The sequence below is a fragment of the Varroa destructor genome, unplaced genomic scaffold, assembly GCF_002443255.2.
Source record: "Varroa destructor unplaced genomic scaffold, Vdes_3.0 BEIS01000002.1, whole genome shotgun sequence".
In the NCBI taxonomy this organism is placed as follows: domain Eukaryota; kingdom Metazoa; phylum Arthropoda; class Arachnida; order Mesostigmata; family Varroidae; genus Varroa; species Varroa destructor.
In genome coordinates, this window is record NW_019211455.1 from 49,440,638 (window position 1) to 49,461,703 (window position 21,066).

The following is a 21,066-nucleotide window of genomic DNA, read 5'->3' on the forward strand; positions in this document are numbered from 1 at the left end:
TATATATAGATGTGCTAGCACACTCAAGCTGGAATACTCAGCAAATGACGCCGAATGCATGGCCTTGTAGGCATGTACATTTCGGGGGTAAGACACAATATTCCCAGAAAGGGAGTGGTATTAGTGGCTGGCAGTGCAGGAAAGCAGCAATGACCGCCAGCACAACAAGCTTTGCTACTCAACGTCCGGCAACAGCCGAGCGAACGCCCAATAGGACGACCGTCCCACTCGTGCTTTAGGTGCTGGCGTTGCCGTTATTACCTCATATAGCGTCGTGTCACAGCCATTTTATACCAAATGTAGAAACAGGGCCAGGAATGCAAAGGAAAAAGAATTGCTTAGGATTGCATTTTCGGCTCCGCAACCGCATTTGGAGCTACGGCGGCAGCAGCAGCAATGATCGGCGTGTGCTCGGTTTCGCGCGTGGTCAAAAGATCTCAGCGCGGGCGTAATCGAGCCACGCTAAGCGCACTCAGTCGCCACGATATTCGCCACTATATTGCGGTCTGCCTGTCGGTATAATCTAGGCAGACGTTGCCCAGACGTATAAAACTGGTGTGCCTTTTAAAGCAGTTTCCCGAGTTCAGGAGAGGGATCCCCTACCCCCCCGAGAGAATTAGATTGGAACCAACTAGCCATATTCTGCGACCCGGTCGATCCACTCGTAAAGCAGTCAGTCAGTCAGTCCACTTAGCCGTCTCTGCTATGGCGCTGAACTGTCAAATTAGGCGCGTCGTTGAGACAGCAGCAATTAAATGGAAGAGCTCAAGAATTTCGATATCTTACTCAAACACACGTGCACATTTAGCTATCTTTACTACGGAAATCGTACTGCCGAATATGCCCGCCGGGATGTCACTGTTCTAACCGCTGCCGAAACCTCTTTAAGCTGTTTGCGGAGCCATACGGAGCTGAGTGATGACAGTAACGACAGCTATGGCTAGCCGGTTATCACTGGCAGACTTTACAGTTTTCGTTGGAGGACAGGGACGAAAACACAGACCTGTTCATTGCTTTGCAGCGCAGAGTCGAATTGTGCAGGCAGAGGCCACCATGCGTAGAGGTCCACCCTCCACATCCCCATCTCCAAAATGTTATAACAGGCGAAGAAACTGTATTTGATAAGAGAAAGAAGATGCAAGTAAACGAGCGAAATTTCCTAGGAGCAGCGGGAACGACTGGAGTGGGGACCTGATTAATAAAATCGCAGTCGGAGCATTCTCCGCATAGGAGTGCATAAATATAAACACTTATCGTTTCGACTTTTCTTGTCTCACGTAGTGAAGTAAAAGCGAGGAACGAGACGAGGGAAAGGAATACATGGGTGTGATAACAGAAATAAGTATTGTTCAACAATGTTTTACAGAAAGCGAGAGAGTGTGCGTTGCTTTTTTTGAACATATAGCAGGGAAAAGTAACTGGTACAAAAAATACAGACGCAGATAGCAGGGTCCGTGGGTAGCAGAAATCCGGGCACGCAAGCACCAGTGATGACACCAGAGTGTGGAATCCGGAATTCACTGGTGCTTTTGTGTTGAATCTCCGGCTTCTTATGTGTCTCAACATCCTCACACGTCTCTGCATCACTGCTATTGCGCTTCTCCGACCCCGGCGAACGCTAATAGAAACCTCACGACAAACTAAAGGAAAAGACGGAAGCTGAACGCAGCATGGAACCGGCAGCTTGAAGGCAACGCAGAGGGATGTCACCCCCAGCTACACCGAAGCAGCCATTTTGTTATTATGGAAGACTGCCGTTTCTAGCGCTCCTGCGAAATGCTCCGGCGAGGACCGAAGTAGAAAGATTTACACTGAATCAAGACTGCACCACCACTGCCAGGTAGTCACTATCAGCAAATTCTGCTACATTCTTCCGACTGCTCAACGCACACGTCTCCGCGAAACGCACGCGTCTCACCTTAGTACATGAACGAGGATTTCGTAGAAATGGATGAACATGAAATTACATACCACAGACGGCAGCTCCACGCATATTGGGATAAAGCTTTACTCGTACTATTAACCTTTGCCGTATTTCCGCAACTGCTGCCGTCTCGATAGGTAATGGTACATTAAAGACACCGAACAGCCGTAATCGACGTTGACCCATGGCCCTACAGTATTTAGGACAAATCCTTCGTTATTATCTGCTTGTACATATTTGAACGAACCTGAAAATAAACCCGATCGTAAAGCGTAAAAAATTACGGGACGAGCAGGGGTGGACTGCAAGGGTATCTGCAATCTTCCTACCCTGATTAATTCTTTAACTTAACATATTCCTAGCTACGGCTATCGACCATAGACAAAGTACGACGAAGCGACTTTCCCTATAGAGATGTAAACCCACACAGATTATATGCAATAGTGAGCACACGCACGGCCAAGCACACACGAACAGACCTAAGTAGCGTATAGCTGATAACCATAGACACGATAAACGTTACTCATAACAGCTTCATACAATCCTCACTGCAACTAGACGACAACGTCATAGTGTTGTACGGAGTATTAAAAATGATGCCAGGCACAAATTGTTCATAGAGCTCTGCATAGCTACCCATTTGCTCAAGCTCGAACTTTCGATTCTGTAATCGCACCCACAGAAAATGCCTGACGAAATAGGCCCATAAAAGTAAAGCATGGGCGTTACGGACCGCATCGCAAGAATACCGTGCGTAGATTGTCAATTGCAATAAAACGTGATTGCAAGCAGAATCAAGGATTCTATGCAAGGGAACCGCGATCCCCGCTTTTTCTAATGCAGGTCAATTTGTCAAATAAATATACTTCTTCCAGTAATTTTCTCCTTCTAAAGACGTATTGGAGAAGTATCTTGTCTACCTAGAAACTAGCAGTGAGGCCCCACTGTCCTATTAAATGCATGTAGGTACATGAAACCCTAACTTCATTTGGTCTTTAGTTTGTCTAACCACGCGTTATTGGACGGAACGCTATAGCTATTACGAACAGTAAACGCTGTACAAACTATACATGCTGACAACACAACACACTAGTTTTAGTAATATTATTTTTTGTAAAAAGTATAGTATATTTATTAACTAGCATAGAAAAAAAAGCCTTATGACTTCAATGTTGACCTTTCCTAACGTTGTCTTCTTGTATGTGAATATATATTTATACGCAATTCCGCTGAAATAAACATTCCGATAAATATCTTTCTCTTATAATAGCACACACGCCACTGTGGTACACGCATAATATATATCTATAGACACGCTGAAAGGAAGAACAAAAACTCATTGCACGCACATCGAAAGCATCTAATCTTCATTACTTTTCCTTCTCATCTCCTTAGATATCTTACGGGTGCGTCACGTATGCGAGAAGTTAAATGATATAACGTTCAGCTAACAAAAATCGCATTTTGTACGTCCAGCTTAGTTACCTGTCATCGGCCACACGGTGATATCATGTTAATATCATTTTATTACACCTCGCTGTGAGTATTTAGTAGAATGATGCAAATTACAGTGCAGCGGCAAACTCAAGAAATCGGGGGGGACAGAAATCGACCAGTAAAAGGCGGAGGAGTAGAGAGACTTACACGAGGAGATGATAAACGATTGCCCTCCATCCACGTGGGCGCTCGAGGAAGTTATGAAGGTAAAGCTGGCGCTTACGAGTCCGCGCGTCATAGCTGACGCCAGGGCGGTGCTTCTGGTTGGCGCAGATGCGGCGTGCGCCGGGCTCCCCTAAGCTGGGAGAGTTCTGGGGCGAGACGGTCGTCGTCTCGATGCGGCCCAGCTCGAGTTGCTGGGCGGCCAACTGGGTGTGCTGTTCCGTTGAGGCGGTCGTCCACCATCGCGAGCTCATTTTATTACGCTCGATGCCATAGATATCCGGCACGCACAGAGTATGCTTCCCGGTGATCACCACGACGCTGTCGCATGGACCACCGGCGGCAGTGTGTTGACCACCAGCTTTTGGGGCTGTTGGCCCGGGACAAAGTCCAACTCCAGAACCCGGGCGCTTCTTGATTGACCCTTTAAAGGTGCGTTGTTGCTGTTGAAGCGGTTGCTGTCCTGGTAAACGTTGTTTGCCGTGCTCCTGTTGTTGTCTTTTTCCGCTAAACCGCGCAACCTTTCTGCCACCAAGGCCACCTCTGCCGCCAACGCCGCTGCTGCAACCCTGCTCAGCGCGTTCGGCATGCTCGGCGGACTCCGGGCAGAGTCGGTCTTCCCCTGGTCCCGGCTGGAAGAGCTGCCCTGCAGCAGCTGGCTTCGCTGCGGTTGCTGTTGCAGCCTCTTCAGCCCGCTCAGTCTGTTCGGACACGTCAGATAATGCAACAACACCTGACGACGCAGCAACAGCTCGTGGCTCGACCGGTACGAGCAGGACATCCAGTACCCCAGCAACGCTGTCCTCTACGGGAAACCCAGGAAGCACGACACCACTCTTCCAACCGTCGCGCCGAAGACGCCTCCGGGGCTCTAAGCACTCACAGCTTTTTCGGTCTCTTGTGGAACAGTCTTCTCCACTCACACTTTTTCGAAGAATTTAGGACGACGTTGAACAGCTTCAGTAATCACAGGTAGTCGTGATACTGCTCCGAGGTAATGGTGTTTCTTTTAACATTCGATCTTTATCTGCTGTTGTTCCTGTTGCCGTCGTTCTCCATCGACGTTTCCCCCGTTTCGGAGTTAACTAGGCGCACTTTTCAACTTTCACTTCTTTAAATTTGTCGAAGTCGAACGACCAGACATAGAAATCACAACATCAACCTGTGACGCCAGGTTACGCACACATAAAAACACGTGAGATAAGGGCAAACACATACAGAGCTCACTTCAGATTGGGCTCCGCTTCTGATTTCTCACTGAAAGCATTAGTGTAACCATCAGTGGATGCCGCTTCAACACTGCGTTTAGATCGACCTTATCGTTAAACAACCGTATCATCCATCCACTTTGAAATCGGTTCTCAATGAAAAATTGTAATTGAAACATAACCGAAAGAAACGAGCAAGACGATGAACCTCATCAAAAGACGAGGTCTCGAGTGGCAGGATTCAACTGGATAACCAGCTACCTAGCTAGTTACATAGTCGCGGAGCGTGGGGACGACCGCTCAATTGTAGAGAAAGCATGATCGTTTGCCTTGACCATTATTGCACTTTCCATACCCTGTTCTGTACAATTTCCAAACTAAACAAGTGATTCTTATCATCATTATTATTACTATTATATATCAAAAGGTAGATAACTCGATTTTCTGCAGCACCGGTAGCAAAACAGGTAATTTAAGGTATTTATTTCAAATAGGTGGTTCTATCATAGTTTTGTTTGATCATTCGGCACCCCACTTGATTTTGGGACATTAGGTTGAGTAAGCACTACAGATGAGGTTCTTGTTACGAGGGCTGTTCAGCCTCAAAATTAAAACTGGAGACAAAACAACTTCTACGGCTACGCGGTGTAGTCGATTTAATAGGTTTTTACGCAGGTTTACACTGGCTTCCGATTTGACAACGCAGAGAGTTCACACAAAACGAATGGAGCCAACGGCTCAGGCGAAAGAGGTGCATAATCGGAGACTTCGCATACAGACTTGCGGGTCCAATTTACAATTGTCAATTCACGCCACCCGAGGCCTTACTTGTTTCTTGCTTGAATCACCCTTTCGTTGCCCGCTTTTGCGTTCCTCAATGACGTTCTTCGACCTCGTTAGTAGCAACGTCAGTTTCGCTCAAGCGCAGTGAGGTTGCACCAAGATGCCTAGGATGGCGGCTCCTTCGTTGACAAGCCGTCACTCGAATCTACCGGCCGTGACATCCTCAAACCAACACGCACGGCCTCATGCCTCAGTGTACGATATATGCGTGCGATTATTCTAAACACAGTAACCACTTCAGTAGCAACTCGTGTTCGTGCATGTTGAGTTGGGTCAATTACTTCGAACCCCATACAAGTGGCCGGTACCGACAAAACTTGATTTATCGAACATGCACTACTACAATGTGTTTTAGATAAAACTTGGTTCGTGCCGTGTTTTTTTTTTTGGTACGTGGTCGATTACATGAGGCTACTAGTATTCATTAGCAACATTGCCTTTCTTCTTTTTTCCGTTTTCGTTTTCCTATGGGAGAACTTTACGGTCGTTGCTTTTCTTTGTATTGGGCAAGAGTTCGTCGCTGTCACGTTAGTAAGTTCCGTCTACCGATTCTTGCACTCACCTTGTACTTGTTGGAACAAGTGTTTTTCTTCACATAGTTTTTTCCTGTTTATCGGAACCTTTTTTTTTGAAATTTTTCCTTATTGCCTTTTGCTTGCTCGCAAATAACGTGCTCGGAGTCGGTGCGTTGTGTCTGTAGTTTCGACGATAATTAGGAACGAAATATAACATTGCTATAACAGTAAAAGTAAATCGAGAAGCAATGAAAGGCCGACCTGACTAGGTTGCCCTGTGATCACATACAAAAGAATCAGACATCAACGTTCTCACATTCACAGGCGCCCGCCCAAATCGCTGGCATTAATTGCGTTGAACGATAACAGAATTAGGGATTATTACGGCGTCCGGTATAACGGTGATTGTATGTGCTAGAAAATAGTTATTGCAATGACGCACAGCAGCTGGTCATCATCGTCAGTGGTCGCTGTGTTCTATATTCTTTTTCGTAGTCGTCCTCCTTTGCGTCTTGTTCGCTCAATTGGACCGATAGTAACTTGTTTCTGCTGTTATTACTGTAATTGCCCAAGTAGTTGGACTTGGATGGTGGTAATAAAAATCAAGGCACTCAAAGTACACCGTTGATACTTCTGCTGTAACCGTTGTCGTAATAGATGATCGACGTTGTGATCTGATAATGTTTTTATGATAATATTGTTGCTGTTGGTATTGCGGTGGCGATAGTTGTTACGCGCTGGTTGAAGCCCACGAACCTGGGCTTCTGAACACAAACTCTCCCACAAGCACCTCTCTTACTGTTGTTGTTGTTATTGGCCAACTCCTCGCGCTCGACTTGCCTACAACTACACTGCCATTACTACAAAGTAACGCCAGACACAGATTCGACTAGTGCGCTTGTTATTGTTACTGCTGCCGGTGTTTCTGCATCGATGTGGGCTCTCTTTCGTCTCTACAGCGCCAACACCTAAGCTCGCTCGCTCTCTCTCCGCTTTGTCGGGGCCGCGCGCTCCGAAAGCGGTCTCATCAAAAAAGACGGACGCTCTGCTCTCTTGTTTAGCTGGTCGGCTTGGCGCGCCACTAGCTTGCGCTCGTCGTCGGCTGTCTACCAGCGCCGGCTCCCAAAGCCTGGCGCCACTGTAGTGTCGGGTGGAGGCGCCACTATCGGCTGTTGGGAAATCATGAGTTCGGACGTCGTAGCTCCGCCTGGCGAGTGTCTTGGAAAACGGTGCGGTGCAGCTGCGGGAAACAGCCGCGTGACAGACAAGCGTGCGTTGACCACGTGTGCGTCATTAATAGGAACCGATTTAGCCGCTGATAGCCATAGGGTAGAAAAAAAATAGGAGCGCAGAGAGATCGACGCGGTGACAGTGGATGTGCGAATGTGTACCACTGACTTCTGTAGCGGGTCACACTTTTGTCCATCTGGTAAAAAGCGACCGTAACTGCCGTTCTAAAGCTTTAATGTTATCGTTGACTAAATTTAGTTCATCCGCCATCATCATTATCGTTATCATGTTGGGTGAACGAATAGACGAATTAAACTAAGCCACAATGGGATGTTAGTTCTTCTACACGACATCTGAATAGAGGAAGGAACAAGCAGGTTTTCACTTAGCTAAATTAGCGTAGCCTGTGCAACCGGAGAATGGATAACGTTCGCACGTATACATCGACACTGCGCTCCGCACAAGGCCGCTGGTCCGTAAAAATTATAACTTAAGACGACATTGACCGCTTGCGGGTACACATATTAAACGAACTAACTTAGTCTCTTGTTGGCTAGCAACGAAGTAGATCAATCTACTCTCAGGAACGAACGCTTTTTTAACCTTTAAGCCGCGTTTATCCAGCGAGATATCAGCACGCAGCCGGCGATATCGGACCTAAAAGGCAAAACGTAGAGGATTAAATCAATTTCACGTCGCGTTGCTCGAAACCGCTCGCGTGTATGGACTAGGCTTCCATTATTTCCAAAACACAACTTGTTGAACCTGGCGCCGCGGCGGGCTCCTTGCACGAGTCCGAAACAACAGGGCTATGCAACCAGCGGCTCCGTCGTCTGTCCTGTGAGAGCACTCCTTGGGAGTGCGGATATCTGCTCTGCTCAGTAAAGTCGATTTCCACTTCCTTCCAGAGATCGGTTCACAGATTCCTGATTAACGAAGTAGGAAAAACCCTAGCGGCTTTTTCCCACAAGCTGTGGCATGTGCCCCTGTACCTCTACGCACATACCGTAACCCGAACTTCTCTGTCCAAAAAATACTGTGCTATTAAGAAATAGACAGTACCTTTTGTTTCCTGATGACCCTGACGACAGAAAGCATTATAACGAGGTCTCAACTGTCCGAGATAGCACAGATCGCTATTTGTTGTGGTCAGAGCGATAGAAGATGCTTTGGTTAAATGTGAAGCCGTCTACTTTCCAACATTCGCAGGTATATAGATCGTCCCGTGCTTGAAGCCAGATGTCTGATGGAAGGCCTAGCCAAGGTAATCACAGCCGTAAAACTCGAAACACTCAGTGGACTCCAATCATCTTGCAGCAGAGCAATCAGTTGGTGCGCCACTAGGCCGGCATCATTGTAGACACTCGAGGTGATCGACCTGATGAGCTATCCCGATATTTGAGCCGCAGTCGCGTGGTAGAGCCAGACATTGCCCATATACCGCGATACGAGCACACTTCACCAGCGCAGCTCCCACCAAAGAGTGCTTATACTCCTCCGTGTGTGATCTCTAACCAGCCGGACTAACTTACAATACGAAGTCACCCTCGTCGAGAAAATTAGCGGAAGGTGTCGATTCATCGCTTCGCAAATTTTTCCTAAAAAATTCAAGCCTTACACCCAGCTCCTCTAGCAGACTCCATTTGGCACTCACGAAATGTGTGCATGCCTTACTAGCTTCTTTGTCGCAAGAGAAAAATTTTTCTCAGAAGCCTACTTCCTTCGGAGCGTTCGTAAATTTGACCTTAAAGCTTTTCAACATTACTTTTGCACTGATTTTGAAATTGAACTCTCGAATATCAACTTGGTTCAGTGCCTATTGTTCCTTCGCGATTCGTTCGTACTCCACAGCCACAAGCTTTGATTTTATAGAACTTATCCATAGACAAACATTAATGGTAGCATTACCATTATATATGTACAGCAAAAATGAATGAGCCCAAAGGTTTAGATGTAAAAATAGGCCAATACGGAGTACGCGTGGTCCTGTTCGTTACCACAGAGGTCATGTATATTAATATTTCCACTTCTTAATGGGACGCTAGCGTCTTCGAGTAGGTGTAGTCATCAAATGCAGCTTTGGCATACCGGATTTTTGCAACTGAAAGAATTCGCGCGTTGCGTCGGAACTCGTTGGCAAACCTAGGCTTTTTTGTTTGAACTTCCCCTTTCTGCCTGTTTCCTAATATTTGCCAGGCATTAACTTTCGCAAACAAAAGACGAAGTTGGACTCCAATTTTGAAAAGATCAACATTAGCCCTTAGGTAAAACACGTTGCGACGTTATATATGATAGTTTCTGTTGCTGTGTGTATATGCTTCACGCTCAAAATGTTAGCTTAAATTGCCGCATATCTTCACTTCCTTGAGTCATTTTGTCGCTCCAACGTAACTCTAGAAATTTTGTGCCCCTTTCTATGATACTAACCGCTCGACGTTTCTGTTCTTTTTTTCCTTTAACCAGAGATCCCGAATTCCCTTCATTTTTTTAAAAACCTTTGACTTTCCCCTACATAGCTGAAGTCTATGGCATGTTCGGTTAGTGGTCCCATCTTCGAGTACAACCTCATTTAAACCTTTAAACAGCACCAATAGACGGCGCTGGAAAATTTCGTCGCGACTAGTGGCAATCCTCAAACTAGTCTCAATAGCTGGTTACATGCGTGACGTAGGGCCGGACTTTAGGCTGACTTCTGACACTCATTTAGAGATAATGTTTCTCATGATGCTAGACATGTGCATTTAGTAGTAGTTGTTAGGCATTTTTGGTACACAGAGCAAAAAACAGACCTTGTAAGGTCATAAGACTTAGTTGGAAAAAAAATATGTATACTGGTTAAGGTACGCCTTAGGAAAGGGTCTTAGGAGAATAATTCCGTGGAGAGAATACATTTAGCAAAGGATCAAACCGCTCCGTTCGATGCGAACCGGGAATGGGTTTATCATAGGACGGCGAGACTCGCTCCGTTGCCAGAGAGAGGCGGAAATGCCAATAGCTCTAGGCAAAATCGCCAGACATAAACTTGCTACAACCTAGACCCAGTGCAGGCAGATATCAAAATCTATAGCAGGCGTTGCAGGTTGGCAAATCTGGTCAAAAAAAGTCGCCGAATTGACTTCTTAGGCATCTTGGCTGAAGATCAGCGATAAACGTTTAACATCAGCACATAACACTCAGCCAATATTCGTAGAACGATAGGCGTCTTTGCTTCTGGTGAACTAGAATATGATGTAGCTAGTATCATTAGGTGTTATAGGTATCACTTAATCGGTAGACAAAGAGCTGATTGTAAATTAGAGTGACCAAAAGTGAAATTGCAATGTTTTGATTGCTCGGACTGACGCAATGGAGCAACTTTGTTGATTGGCGTGTTTTTTTTTTATCAGACAAAAGATAGTTATAATAATCCAACATTTCTCAAATAGCCCAATGAAGTCGGCTTGATGGGGGATTCATTTAACTGATGATTTATCGATTCTTACATAGGACGATCCTTGATGAATTCTGACAAACCGCGTTCATTCTTACTTTGCCGATATTTTTCATGTAAATTTTTTCAAAAAAACCTACAGGATTTTGATAGGTATATCTGTTGCTGAGCAGCGGTTGTCTCAATCTCTCTTATAGCGGCACTGTGTTCTAAGTGGCCCGGCAGTGTTCTGTTGTTTACAGGCCCTAAGCTGTACCTAGGGCATCAACTGTCTTAGGTTAAAGAGTAAATGCATGCGCTGCTGATTGATCAAAGCTATATACAGGTATACTATGTTCGGTATAAAGGACCTTATTTCAGGTGCTAATGCGAATTTGTTGTCTGTTCGGGATAGCTTTCTTGTTTAGTACTTTCATATTTATAACTAATTAAATATACTTTGCTTCGTTATTCTTTGTTTATATTATAAAAAAATCTGATTATGGTCCTGAGTAATTCGTTAACAAAAAAACTTATTTACGTCCCAGGAGCGTCCCAGGAGCGGTTGAAGATCTTCATGTTAAGGTAGCCATGATACACAAATACTGTATGTAGGTCTATGGCGTTCATGTAAAGTTACTATCAATTCGTTTTCGGACGCAGATGCATGCGCAGTCCATCCTGCAATGCAGATGGTCTAGGACAGAAATGAAAACTTGTAATCGGTTTTTTTTTATAAAGGGCCACTTAGCGATATTGAGTGTTTTTAATAGATAGATCGCAAAATTTACTCCTGATATTAAATGTCACCGCAAGCTATAAATCATTAGGTATGACTGCATCCTTCGATCATAGCGTAACGCAAGGCAATGTACATTCTGCGGCATTCTCTAGTTTGGGTAGTGCTGACTGCTTCTTATACGTTTGGAAACTAAGTTGAGATTTAGAAGCCTCCCTTAAAATTTAATTCGAATCCTCGCGTTTCTTTCTTCGAATGTGTATTAAATCGGTATTAAGGATGACCAGATATGTTCTTGCTGCAGGAGGGAACTGCACAGGGAACATAATACAAGCATACAGGGAATAAGGACAAAAGGGCTCACGTACTTGTTTTCCATGAAACTCCAGATAGTTAAATGTAAGGCGCCGAATTATAACATGTAAGCTTTACTAGTCGATCGAATCAACTTTGTTATGTGACTGTTGAAGGTGAAATTTTAATTGTTTTCAACATCAACCGTATAAACTGTCTCAATTAGGATTGATTCCTTTATGATGTGTGCAATTTAAATAGAAGTAGCTGCTGCACACCTGAGCGCACTTGAGATCAACATCTAGTTATTTGCACAGCAGTTGGTAAATTGCAGTTGGTAAAAAACTGAGCTAGTAAGCTGAACCCTGTTAGTATCGTCAGTGGTATCAACAGGTGTGTGCATATTTAAAGCTTGTCACCGTCGGATTAGTAGAAAATATGATTTGTTATTCTCGTTGTAGGGCGTAGGACGAAACATTTAATATTTACCCACGTATGTCAGACCCAAGTATAATCTTATATAATAGGTTATATACTTTACATACATAAATGTCGCAAATTATTTGAACAAAATTAAGCTGTCCTAACAAGTGATCGCTTAAATAATACAATCTGCTTTAAATAATATTCAGTCCTAGTAGTATAAATGTATTAAATATAGTACGAAGCATGGACATCTATGAGCCGCAATGCAGATAAACGCGGCTTTTCAACTAGTGAATGACTCCTTGGTACGCGGCCTTAAGTCTTACGTTCCCACTACACTTCATTCATTCTAATTTATAGTTAGGTAACTAACGTAACTCAGAGAACTATGAGTTTTTTCATGAATCGATATTGATTCGAAATTGAAGCTGTCAGGAGAGCCATAAGATACCTAATCCTAACAGCTTTACCACTCTGGTGCATCAGTTCAACTTTCTTGACTCTGTTTTCCTTGTGAATCATCTTTTTTTGCCATGCGGGGACGGCTTACCGCAAACAGGATAACCTTGAGTCTGACCTACTCTTTGCTTCCCCTTCACCCCTTGCCCATTGTGCACCTTTCGAGACCATTGCTCAGAAAGATTTCTTGTCTTTAGCTTCGACTGTGAGCTCACTTTTGTTCCCTCTCCCTTTGTCACGTTCGCTGAATCCTTGAACGACTACCATCTTGGAAGCTGGCGTTAGGACAAGATTCGACTATGGCTTGTACTCACTACTGCTAGTGTTTTAGTCCGACTAATCGGGTTGGCTGGATGTGTTAAGGCCCGAACCTCAGCGAAGTCCCCTGAACCGCGAGTTGACTGGTCGGTCGGTCCCAAACCTGCTCGGAGACCCTCCAGTTAGAGAGAAGTAAAGGCTGCGTAAGAGCAGATGCAGCTTTGTTGAATTGTGCTGGCTAGCTGAGGTCCCTCCCCGGTGACCGGAAACAGATCGACGTCAGTAGCCGCAGAGAAGGGTAAGACGCATTGTACGAGATGTACGACAGCGCAGCCTTGCATTGTAGCCCTCCCCCATTAACTTGAAATCCCAGGTAACAGCAGTCGCAGCAGGAACAACGCAATCGTTTCGACGGAAGCAGCAAAAGCTGGGCAGGCGGCAAGTAAAGCCGATAGTACTAGTAGTAGAGGAAGGACCGGCTAAGCAAGCTGACAGGGAGACGGACGGGCGGGCGGGCGGGCGGGCGGGCGGACGGTCGGTCGGTCGACCGACCGACCGACCGACCAGGTTGGCTCCAAGGCAGGTCTATGGTCAGCCTTGGGGATTGCAATCGAGGCCAGTGGTGCTCTAATTTTAGCCCTTTTAACCCTATCCAGCGCGACCCTCCTTTGCATATCGTCACCCACCTTCATAGTTTATAATAAATAGTGAACTGCTAAGATCAAGAGCTTCTACCTACCTTTCTCTACTCGCATAGTCTGGTCTATGCCACTAACGCCAGTGACGGCGATGGCAAGGCGGTAAGCACGATGCCAACGCCGATAGCCAATTGCCAGTGCTAGGGTTCTTCGAAACCAGACGCAGCTGATCTCGGTCAGCACTGAGTGCTCGTGATAAGGAGCAGAACGATTCCGCGGAACGAATTTTCAAACCTCTATACTTTAACGGTTAATCGCTCAAATTAGACTTAGTCTGAATGTTGTTTATACAGATAACAATTTCAACTGACGTGTGCCTATTGATACTTCCAAACTGAGCAGCTATTAACGTACCATTTAGTGCTTGAAATAGACGAGAGTGAAAATAGAGCGTTATTTATTTTTTTAGCATATTGGTTCATATAATCACAGCAGTCCTTGTGAAAGAATTGTGCTAAATATATATATACATATATATATATAGCCTAAGAATAAGATCCTGAATCAATTTGTGTCCTCGTTTAAAATTTATGAATGTTTATCGATTAAATTTATCAACTACATTTACGATGAATCCAGTTCGAGGACTGAATTAATCCTTGAAACTGTATCTTCGAAACCAATTTTCTCTCCTCCTACAGGTCTCTAAGAACAAGACTTAATTAAATATGAATTTGGTATTACACTATAAATTCACGGTTCAGTACATTTTGATATACGTTGGCTCTAAATAATGAAATACCGTTTTATTATAGCCGGCACGCGGTTTTTTCTTATGGCAAGCGACAATTGGTGGGCCAGCCTTGTCCAAAAGTGCTCTTATTAGGTAGGCTAGCTGCGTCAGAAGGATCACAGTTAAATTATATTCTACCTATATCTATCTATATTGGAAAGCCTTCTGCTAAGATAACTAATAGTGAGAGATTAAGGTTTGCTCTGAAATGGAAGAAAGATGATGAGGCCGTTAGTCAACACTGAGGCATCGAAGCGTGAATTGATCGGTTAGGTGTGGGATACATGGAGATCTCCTCCATAACCTCCTCGAACTTTTAGGAAAGGGAAGTGGGGAAAGACGTATGCCGTACTTTATGAGTAAAATGAAATCACAGGTGACTCAATTTTTCTGTCTCTTACATGTTTAAATGTAAAAGAAAAATTTCGTTCGGAGAATAAGAACCGTTTACTGCCGGAGCTTATTACACTAAACCGTAAGGCGCAATGTGCGATGGTACATTGGCTCAATGGTAATAAACGAAAACTCTCTGTAACCGTTGAACCCCATTCAAAACCATGTGTTTAGATGTGTATAGGTGTTTTTGATGAGACAGATACAAATGTGCTCGATAACCGAGCGCTTAACTAACGAGTATACCCGTTTATTGTGTACTGTTATACAGCGAACTGACCCAGCCACCCCATTTGCGTAGCTGTTACTAAAGCTATGCGCTGACAACATGTCGTTTAAGTCAGTGTTCAAATAGAAGAATAAATATAGCACGTAAAATAAACTTATATCGTCTACAGTATTTAGAAAAAGCGCAAGCGTACTCTGTAGAGTAGCGCTAGAAACTAGGCCCAAGAGTGTTTCTATTCTATTGATCAAGAAGCCATTTTCCTAGTCGAGACTCAGAGACTGACTATTCAGCTGGTCGCCCGACCGTAACGATCATCGCAGCTACTGAAAAATAATTCAACTTCCCAGACTACGGCATAGTAGTTTCTGCTGCAGTATAATACATCACATAAACTATATGAGTCTCAATAACAATTAACATAACGACAATTTAGCGTCGGCAGCGTATTACGGCTACAGACATAGAAGAGATTGTCTACTCCCCATATTGTTTGATAACTGACGTCTGTTTTTCTTTCTAGATATCGAACACGTATCATTCAAGCGTTGCTAAGATAATTCTAATTGGGAATCAAATCGTGCACGGTTCATTGAAAACGTTCTCGTGAGGTTCTCGTTCGTAGCAGGGAAACGGCTTAGGTCGCTGTCAACGAACCTTTACTCTGCTACAAGTAGTCATATTTCGCCAGCCAGCTATGACTAGACCTGTGTAAGTAGAAAGTATGTTAGATAAGGTGCTTCTGCCAAGGATATGTTAATGATTGCGGCACGATTCGCCAGCAGTGGTCAGGCAACGTCTAACTGAAATGATTCAGTTCCAGTCAATTTTATCCACATCGGGAACGGCAGCAGGCCGATATATCAGAAACCGCATCAACAAAAAGACCAGCACTGACAACTATGACGGACTACCCATTGGTCGCACCGCTTTTAAGATGATGGCCAAACTGGCGGACCATTGACGTCTGCACTATTTTGAATGGCTGATAATAGCACACAAATGATGAGAGGCGTAGGTGGCATCAAAAGCGTAAACAGCCCTCCCCTTGTCTTTGTCCAAGCTCTATATTTTCTATGACGTAGAAGCCTATTCCGTCCCTGGCTGCCTCTGCTTCACTGCCTGAGTCTTACTGGTGTTTGCTAGTATAAGTCTGTGAGTGACAACAGCTAATTATGGTCTGCTATTGTTTCAGACGTAAGATTTCAATAGCTGTCAGACATAAAGCCAGTGATTGGAAATCGCAACGTTCGGCTGCAGCATCAATAGGACTTCGATCTTCTTAGATTTCCTAAGATAGGTATAAGAATTAACCAATACAAATGAAAAGCTGCGTAGATCAAAATGACCGTGGTGCATGCTGATAACAAAGGAGAAAAGTAATTGTAGAACAGAATTATAGGATCACCTTAGCCAAGCTAAATGTCGAATTTTTGCAAACAGAAAATAGAAAAAGATCTTTAAAATATATGATTAGCAAAAATAAATAAAATAAAAATAGCCCTAACTCCCACCAGCTAAACCATTTGTTTCTTTAAGATATTTAGGGGTGTGCATTTTTCAGCAGTTACGACTACACTTCAATATCCTCGACTTTTTCTTTCCTTAGCAATAAGGCCCGGTGAGTTTCAACTTTCATTTAAAGGTACTTAGCCCCTTTCGGGTTGCGCGAAAAACGGTTTAAAAGAAGCAGACATATTTCTTCTAGTTGTTCAGATCACGTAGTTGTCCGCGTGATAAGCTTCAACAATCCCTAACCGTCGTCTCGAGTTGGTGACCCCGTTACTTCTAGGCGACTTGATAATCAAGGGTGACTCGATCAACATTATGGCCATATATGCACGTCCGGCTGCACTAGAATCTACCGAAAAGTTGACCTGCTGGTGTGGACATGAGGACAGTGAAAAGCCGATGATTGGTGCAGGTGGCCTGAATGTCAGAGTTGACTATTCTAACTGGGCTTGAACAATTGTGCCTCTCAAAACTTGGTCTACAGACCATTCCTATTCCGAATAAGGACTTTTGTAGGTCCCGTGGGGTCTTCAGTGATTTATTTGCGTTGCAAACGTTTCCATGGAGGATGTATGACATAGCGAACGGTAAAACTTACTTGGTGAATGCGAATTATTGAAACTCGTTGGCGTTGTGGCATCTCGCTTTATGTTCACGAAGGTCCACCATAAAAGAAGCGACAACCAGGAAATAGATTTAAACTCTAATAAGCTCCAAGGGGCATCTGCTACCAACTTCCCATTCATTGGTAGCCTTAAACTGTATAGTTTTATAAATGGTTCCTGGTCCTGTCATTAAAGAAATGTGTGATCTAATTATTTCCATTCAGCTTGCCATGGCAGAACTACGACCACGGTAAAAGGGTACAGTTTACATAGCGGACCACATTTCTCTTCGGCCAATGGAACTAGGCAAACTTCAACTATATTTCAGCCCAGACGCTGTAGAGAAAGAGACTGTTTCAAACTAACGAAGCGGAGGTGAAAATCTTAAAGCAAACTCTTTGAAACCTTATTTTTAGTTCCCACATTTGAGACTCTCAAAACTAAGCAGTCAAACCACACCTAAAGGCCAGGTCAAGAATGACATCGTGCTCGAAAAGCTGACATAATGAAAGGCACCACAGAGGGTACCAGGCTTCTAAAAAACGTACTTCAGAAAAGTGTCGCTGCATTTGATGGTGGGGCAACGGAAGGAATCGGTGTCGTATAAGTGAGACGATAGACCCAAGGGAACAATCTAAGGGTGTCGCTACCTAGCTCCTTATCAGTGATTTACTTTCACCAATCAAGCAACGATACTGTTTTCTGAAGATGATTTTTTGCTTGTACTATATTGTAGTATACCATGCAATAAACATTAGTGATATTGAAGGACCGTACTGGGAAGCTTAATCTCAAACAAATAAAAGAAAGTTGATGAGAGGATATAAGCTTGCAAACGCTAATTCGGTTCGGACGAAGAGGGCCCAATACACTGGTCGATTCCGTCGAGTTAACCCTACGTTCTCAAAATTGACACTTGGTTTCTACACTTCAACTAGAATTCGCTTGCGGTTCCACCGGCAGAGCCTTTTGTAACCCTGCGATGCTAAGTCTAGGTCTCTTCATTTATGTTATAGGAACTGTGGCGTCTGCCACTGTAGTTTACGATTTTTTGTGTTTAATATTTTCCTCAGTTAGCATTTTTCCAGCAGTTATTATCCTCGAACATTTAAAAACCTAAACATGTTATAGTTTCTGTTTGTAACATATAATTCCTTCGCTTATTAAAGGATTACCAATTTTTTCGAAATGTGACTCAATCATAGCCATTAATGGCTATTACGAATATGCAGTATATTCCGCGACAGCATTTATCATAGGCCTATTTCTAAATTGCACAAATAAGTAAGATTCAAAGAGTATTACTTGTAAATCAAGTAAAACTACAAGTAATTTGGGACTTGGATCCTACCTATCCAATGTTTGTCCTAATACAGTAATATGACTGAAAAAAAGTAGGAACGTAAAGTCACAGTGGATAACAAGCGTACAATTAATGAATTTTTATCACAAAATCCTCTCCTATTGAGACTGTTATGACTAAACAGCTTCTATAGCTTGTATTCTATGCTTCTATTACCAAAGCGTGTTTATTAAACGTTGTATATTGTGGTGCAACAATTTGTCCTAGTTGCCCTCGAGCGAGTTAGTTAGATACATAGTTTTTCAACCTGCAATCATTGATCTGCGCGGAAAAATTACCTAACGAAGACTGTCCCCGAAAACAATAAATGCTTGATCGCGCTTTTTACGCTCCTGTCATTTGCCATTGGACGTTTTCTTAGTTCGCCTAAATCATCCACGTTCTGCTATAGTGACGGATAGAAATGACCTACGTTATTGCTACACAGCTTCAATATAATTTTTCCTACCTGTGTACCATTGGCTCGAGTTCCTCAACACCAATGGACTTATTATCCATAGCGCAGTGAACATTTACTTTTAATATAGCACGCTTGAGCGGCGGACCAGTATATATATTTTTATGCAACGAGTTTTTTTGATGGCTTCCGAGACGACGAGTTCGTGCAGTAGCAGAAGTTGGTGAGCGACTAATTTTGTTCCCATAATTCAAATGAAACGTTTTTAAGGATGCCTGTTTAAAACAGAGATGAAAAGATACATGATAGGGAATAGTTACCTAATTCCATTACTCGGCTATGCAAAGTGGTCTCAGAATCAGCCTGATATTTGTTCTATAGTTTCTACTTATCTGCAAGTGTTGTCCATTTCCGTAAGGAGCTCTATATGGGCGCCATATTGCCTTGCCTTCGGACGTAGCAGACGAGTGGCGCCGGTTTATCGCTTCCGGAGAAGCCATGCCTAAATGGCTAACTTCGCAATTTCCTTCGTTGTCTACAACAATCTGTCCCGAGACTTTAACATAAAGAGTTCCTCCCTAGCCTTGCTTCTACGCTTAATTAATTCACTTCGTAGCCCTTTGCTTGTTGAAATTTAATTTTCCCTTTTGCCAAGTAGTTTTACCGAACGTTTTGATTTCGAAATCAATATTATCCAAAGCTAATATACTGAATCCACTTACATAAGTATCTATTTATCGTCAGACGTCTGCACAGGCTCCCATATTGCCGAAGTCAGCTTTCTCATTCTTCTGAGTTCATACTGCTTAAAACGATCCTCGGTGCATAATTAAGACATCAGTAGAAGATAGATGGGTTGGATAACTATAGATACACCATGAACAGTTCTACGTTCGCTCTGCCCAGCTACTTCGTCGCATCTTACAAAATGTTTTAAACTTTACGCAGTAAACAATACTTCTTTACTACGAGTTCAGGATACTTCATGTCAACTTGTTGAAAATTATCAAGCCTCAGATGTATAATATTAACAACGGTTTATAGACACAGCCCGCTTGAATAATTTGTCGAGTTGGACGTCAAATTGTTAAACTTTGCCACTGTTAAACGGGCATATATCAACTGCGACCCAAAAAACTCTGTACCTTAGTAAGATTTTAAAGCGCGTGTACCTATAATGTTTTACCACGTTCCAAAAATCGTTGCCACCAAAAGCCCTCCATGCATTACGTCGACGGTGAACGAAGAATACGGTGCCACCAGGAGGTGGAGTGCGTACCGTGTTACAAAGGCTTCTGACTTCACTACTACAATGGACATGGACTTTCCTCCAAGCCAAATCTTCAAATTAAGGCCAAAAATTTTGCGTCGATTAATATTTTAAGAGCAGACGATAACGAGTAACACTTCACGAGAGCTATTGAAAAACAAAAACATTGTTTAAATTGCAGCAAAAGTTTCTTAATACGAATGAGGGGACGTATATATACGTCCTCTCATTCGTATTAATATAATTCGTATAGCAATAATATGCGTGATCTTCTGGGTAAGACGGCTTTCTGTTCTTCTGGGATAACAGGAACTTATATTAGTATTTGTTTTTTTTTAACCGAAAAACCAGAAACCACTTTTGACGATTCAAGAAATTCGCTGTACACATTTCTAAGAAAATTGCTACAAATCTCGATTAGTCCCATCTAGCCTCAAATTAGACGCTATATTAGACTTGCCCCCTGTGGCTTTGCCCCAAAAGGATTTAGCGTTATTATTAATATCCCTTCACCAAAACAAAAACGAAGCATGAAAACTTAAACTTCTTGTTGAACTTCGCCTTTTCAAAGTAGCTGCTACAATTTTGAAATTCTACTCAAATCGCAGTCGTTCAGCCAGTCTGAAAGTGTCATGAAAGGAGTCCTTAAATCAACCCTGGTTAACATCAACAGGTATTGTGATACACCTACCTGCTTACAGATCGGTGGGCAACGATTCATGGGTACCCCAAAAATAATCTATGCAAATTTGCCATGAGAGGCTTGAACAGTTTTCATAGCGAGAATTCTGACTGGTGTTCCACTTGCGCGTCAACGTATATATTCCTTCCCTTATAGTACAAAACTTCTGACAGAGAGTTTTCATCCCTGCCCATCATTTTATATCTCTAATATTAGCAAACGT

General features: G+C 43.4%; 1 protein-coding gene across 1 annotated transcript in view; it reads right to left on the reverse strand.

Moving 5' to 3' along the window:
• LOC111244958 (potassium voltage-gated channel subfamily KQT member 1-like) overlaps positions 1 to 4,519 on the reverse strand; it is a 220,344-nt gene extending 215,825 nt beyond the window's left edge. The window contains exon 1 of the mRNA XM_086981089.1: positions 3,569 to 4,519. Within this exon, the coding sequence (XP_086837215.1) occupies positions 3,569 to 3,837 (269 nt within the window). The 5' untranslated portion in view covers positions 3,838 to 4,519. The remainder of the gene's footprint in view (positions 1 to 3,568) is intronic.
• Between the last annotated feature and the right edge of the window lie 16,547 nt (positions 4,520 to 21,066).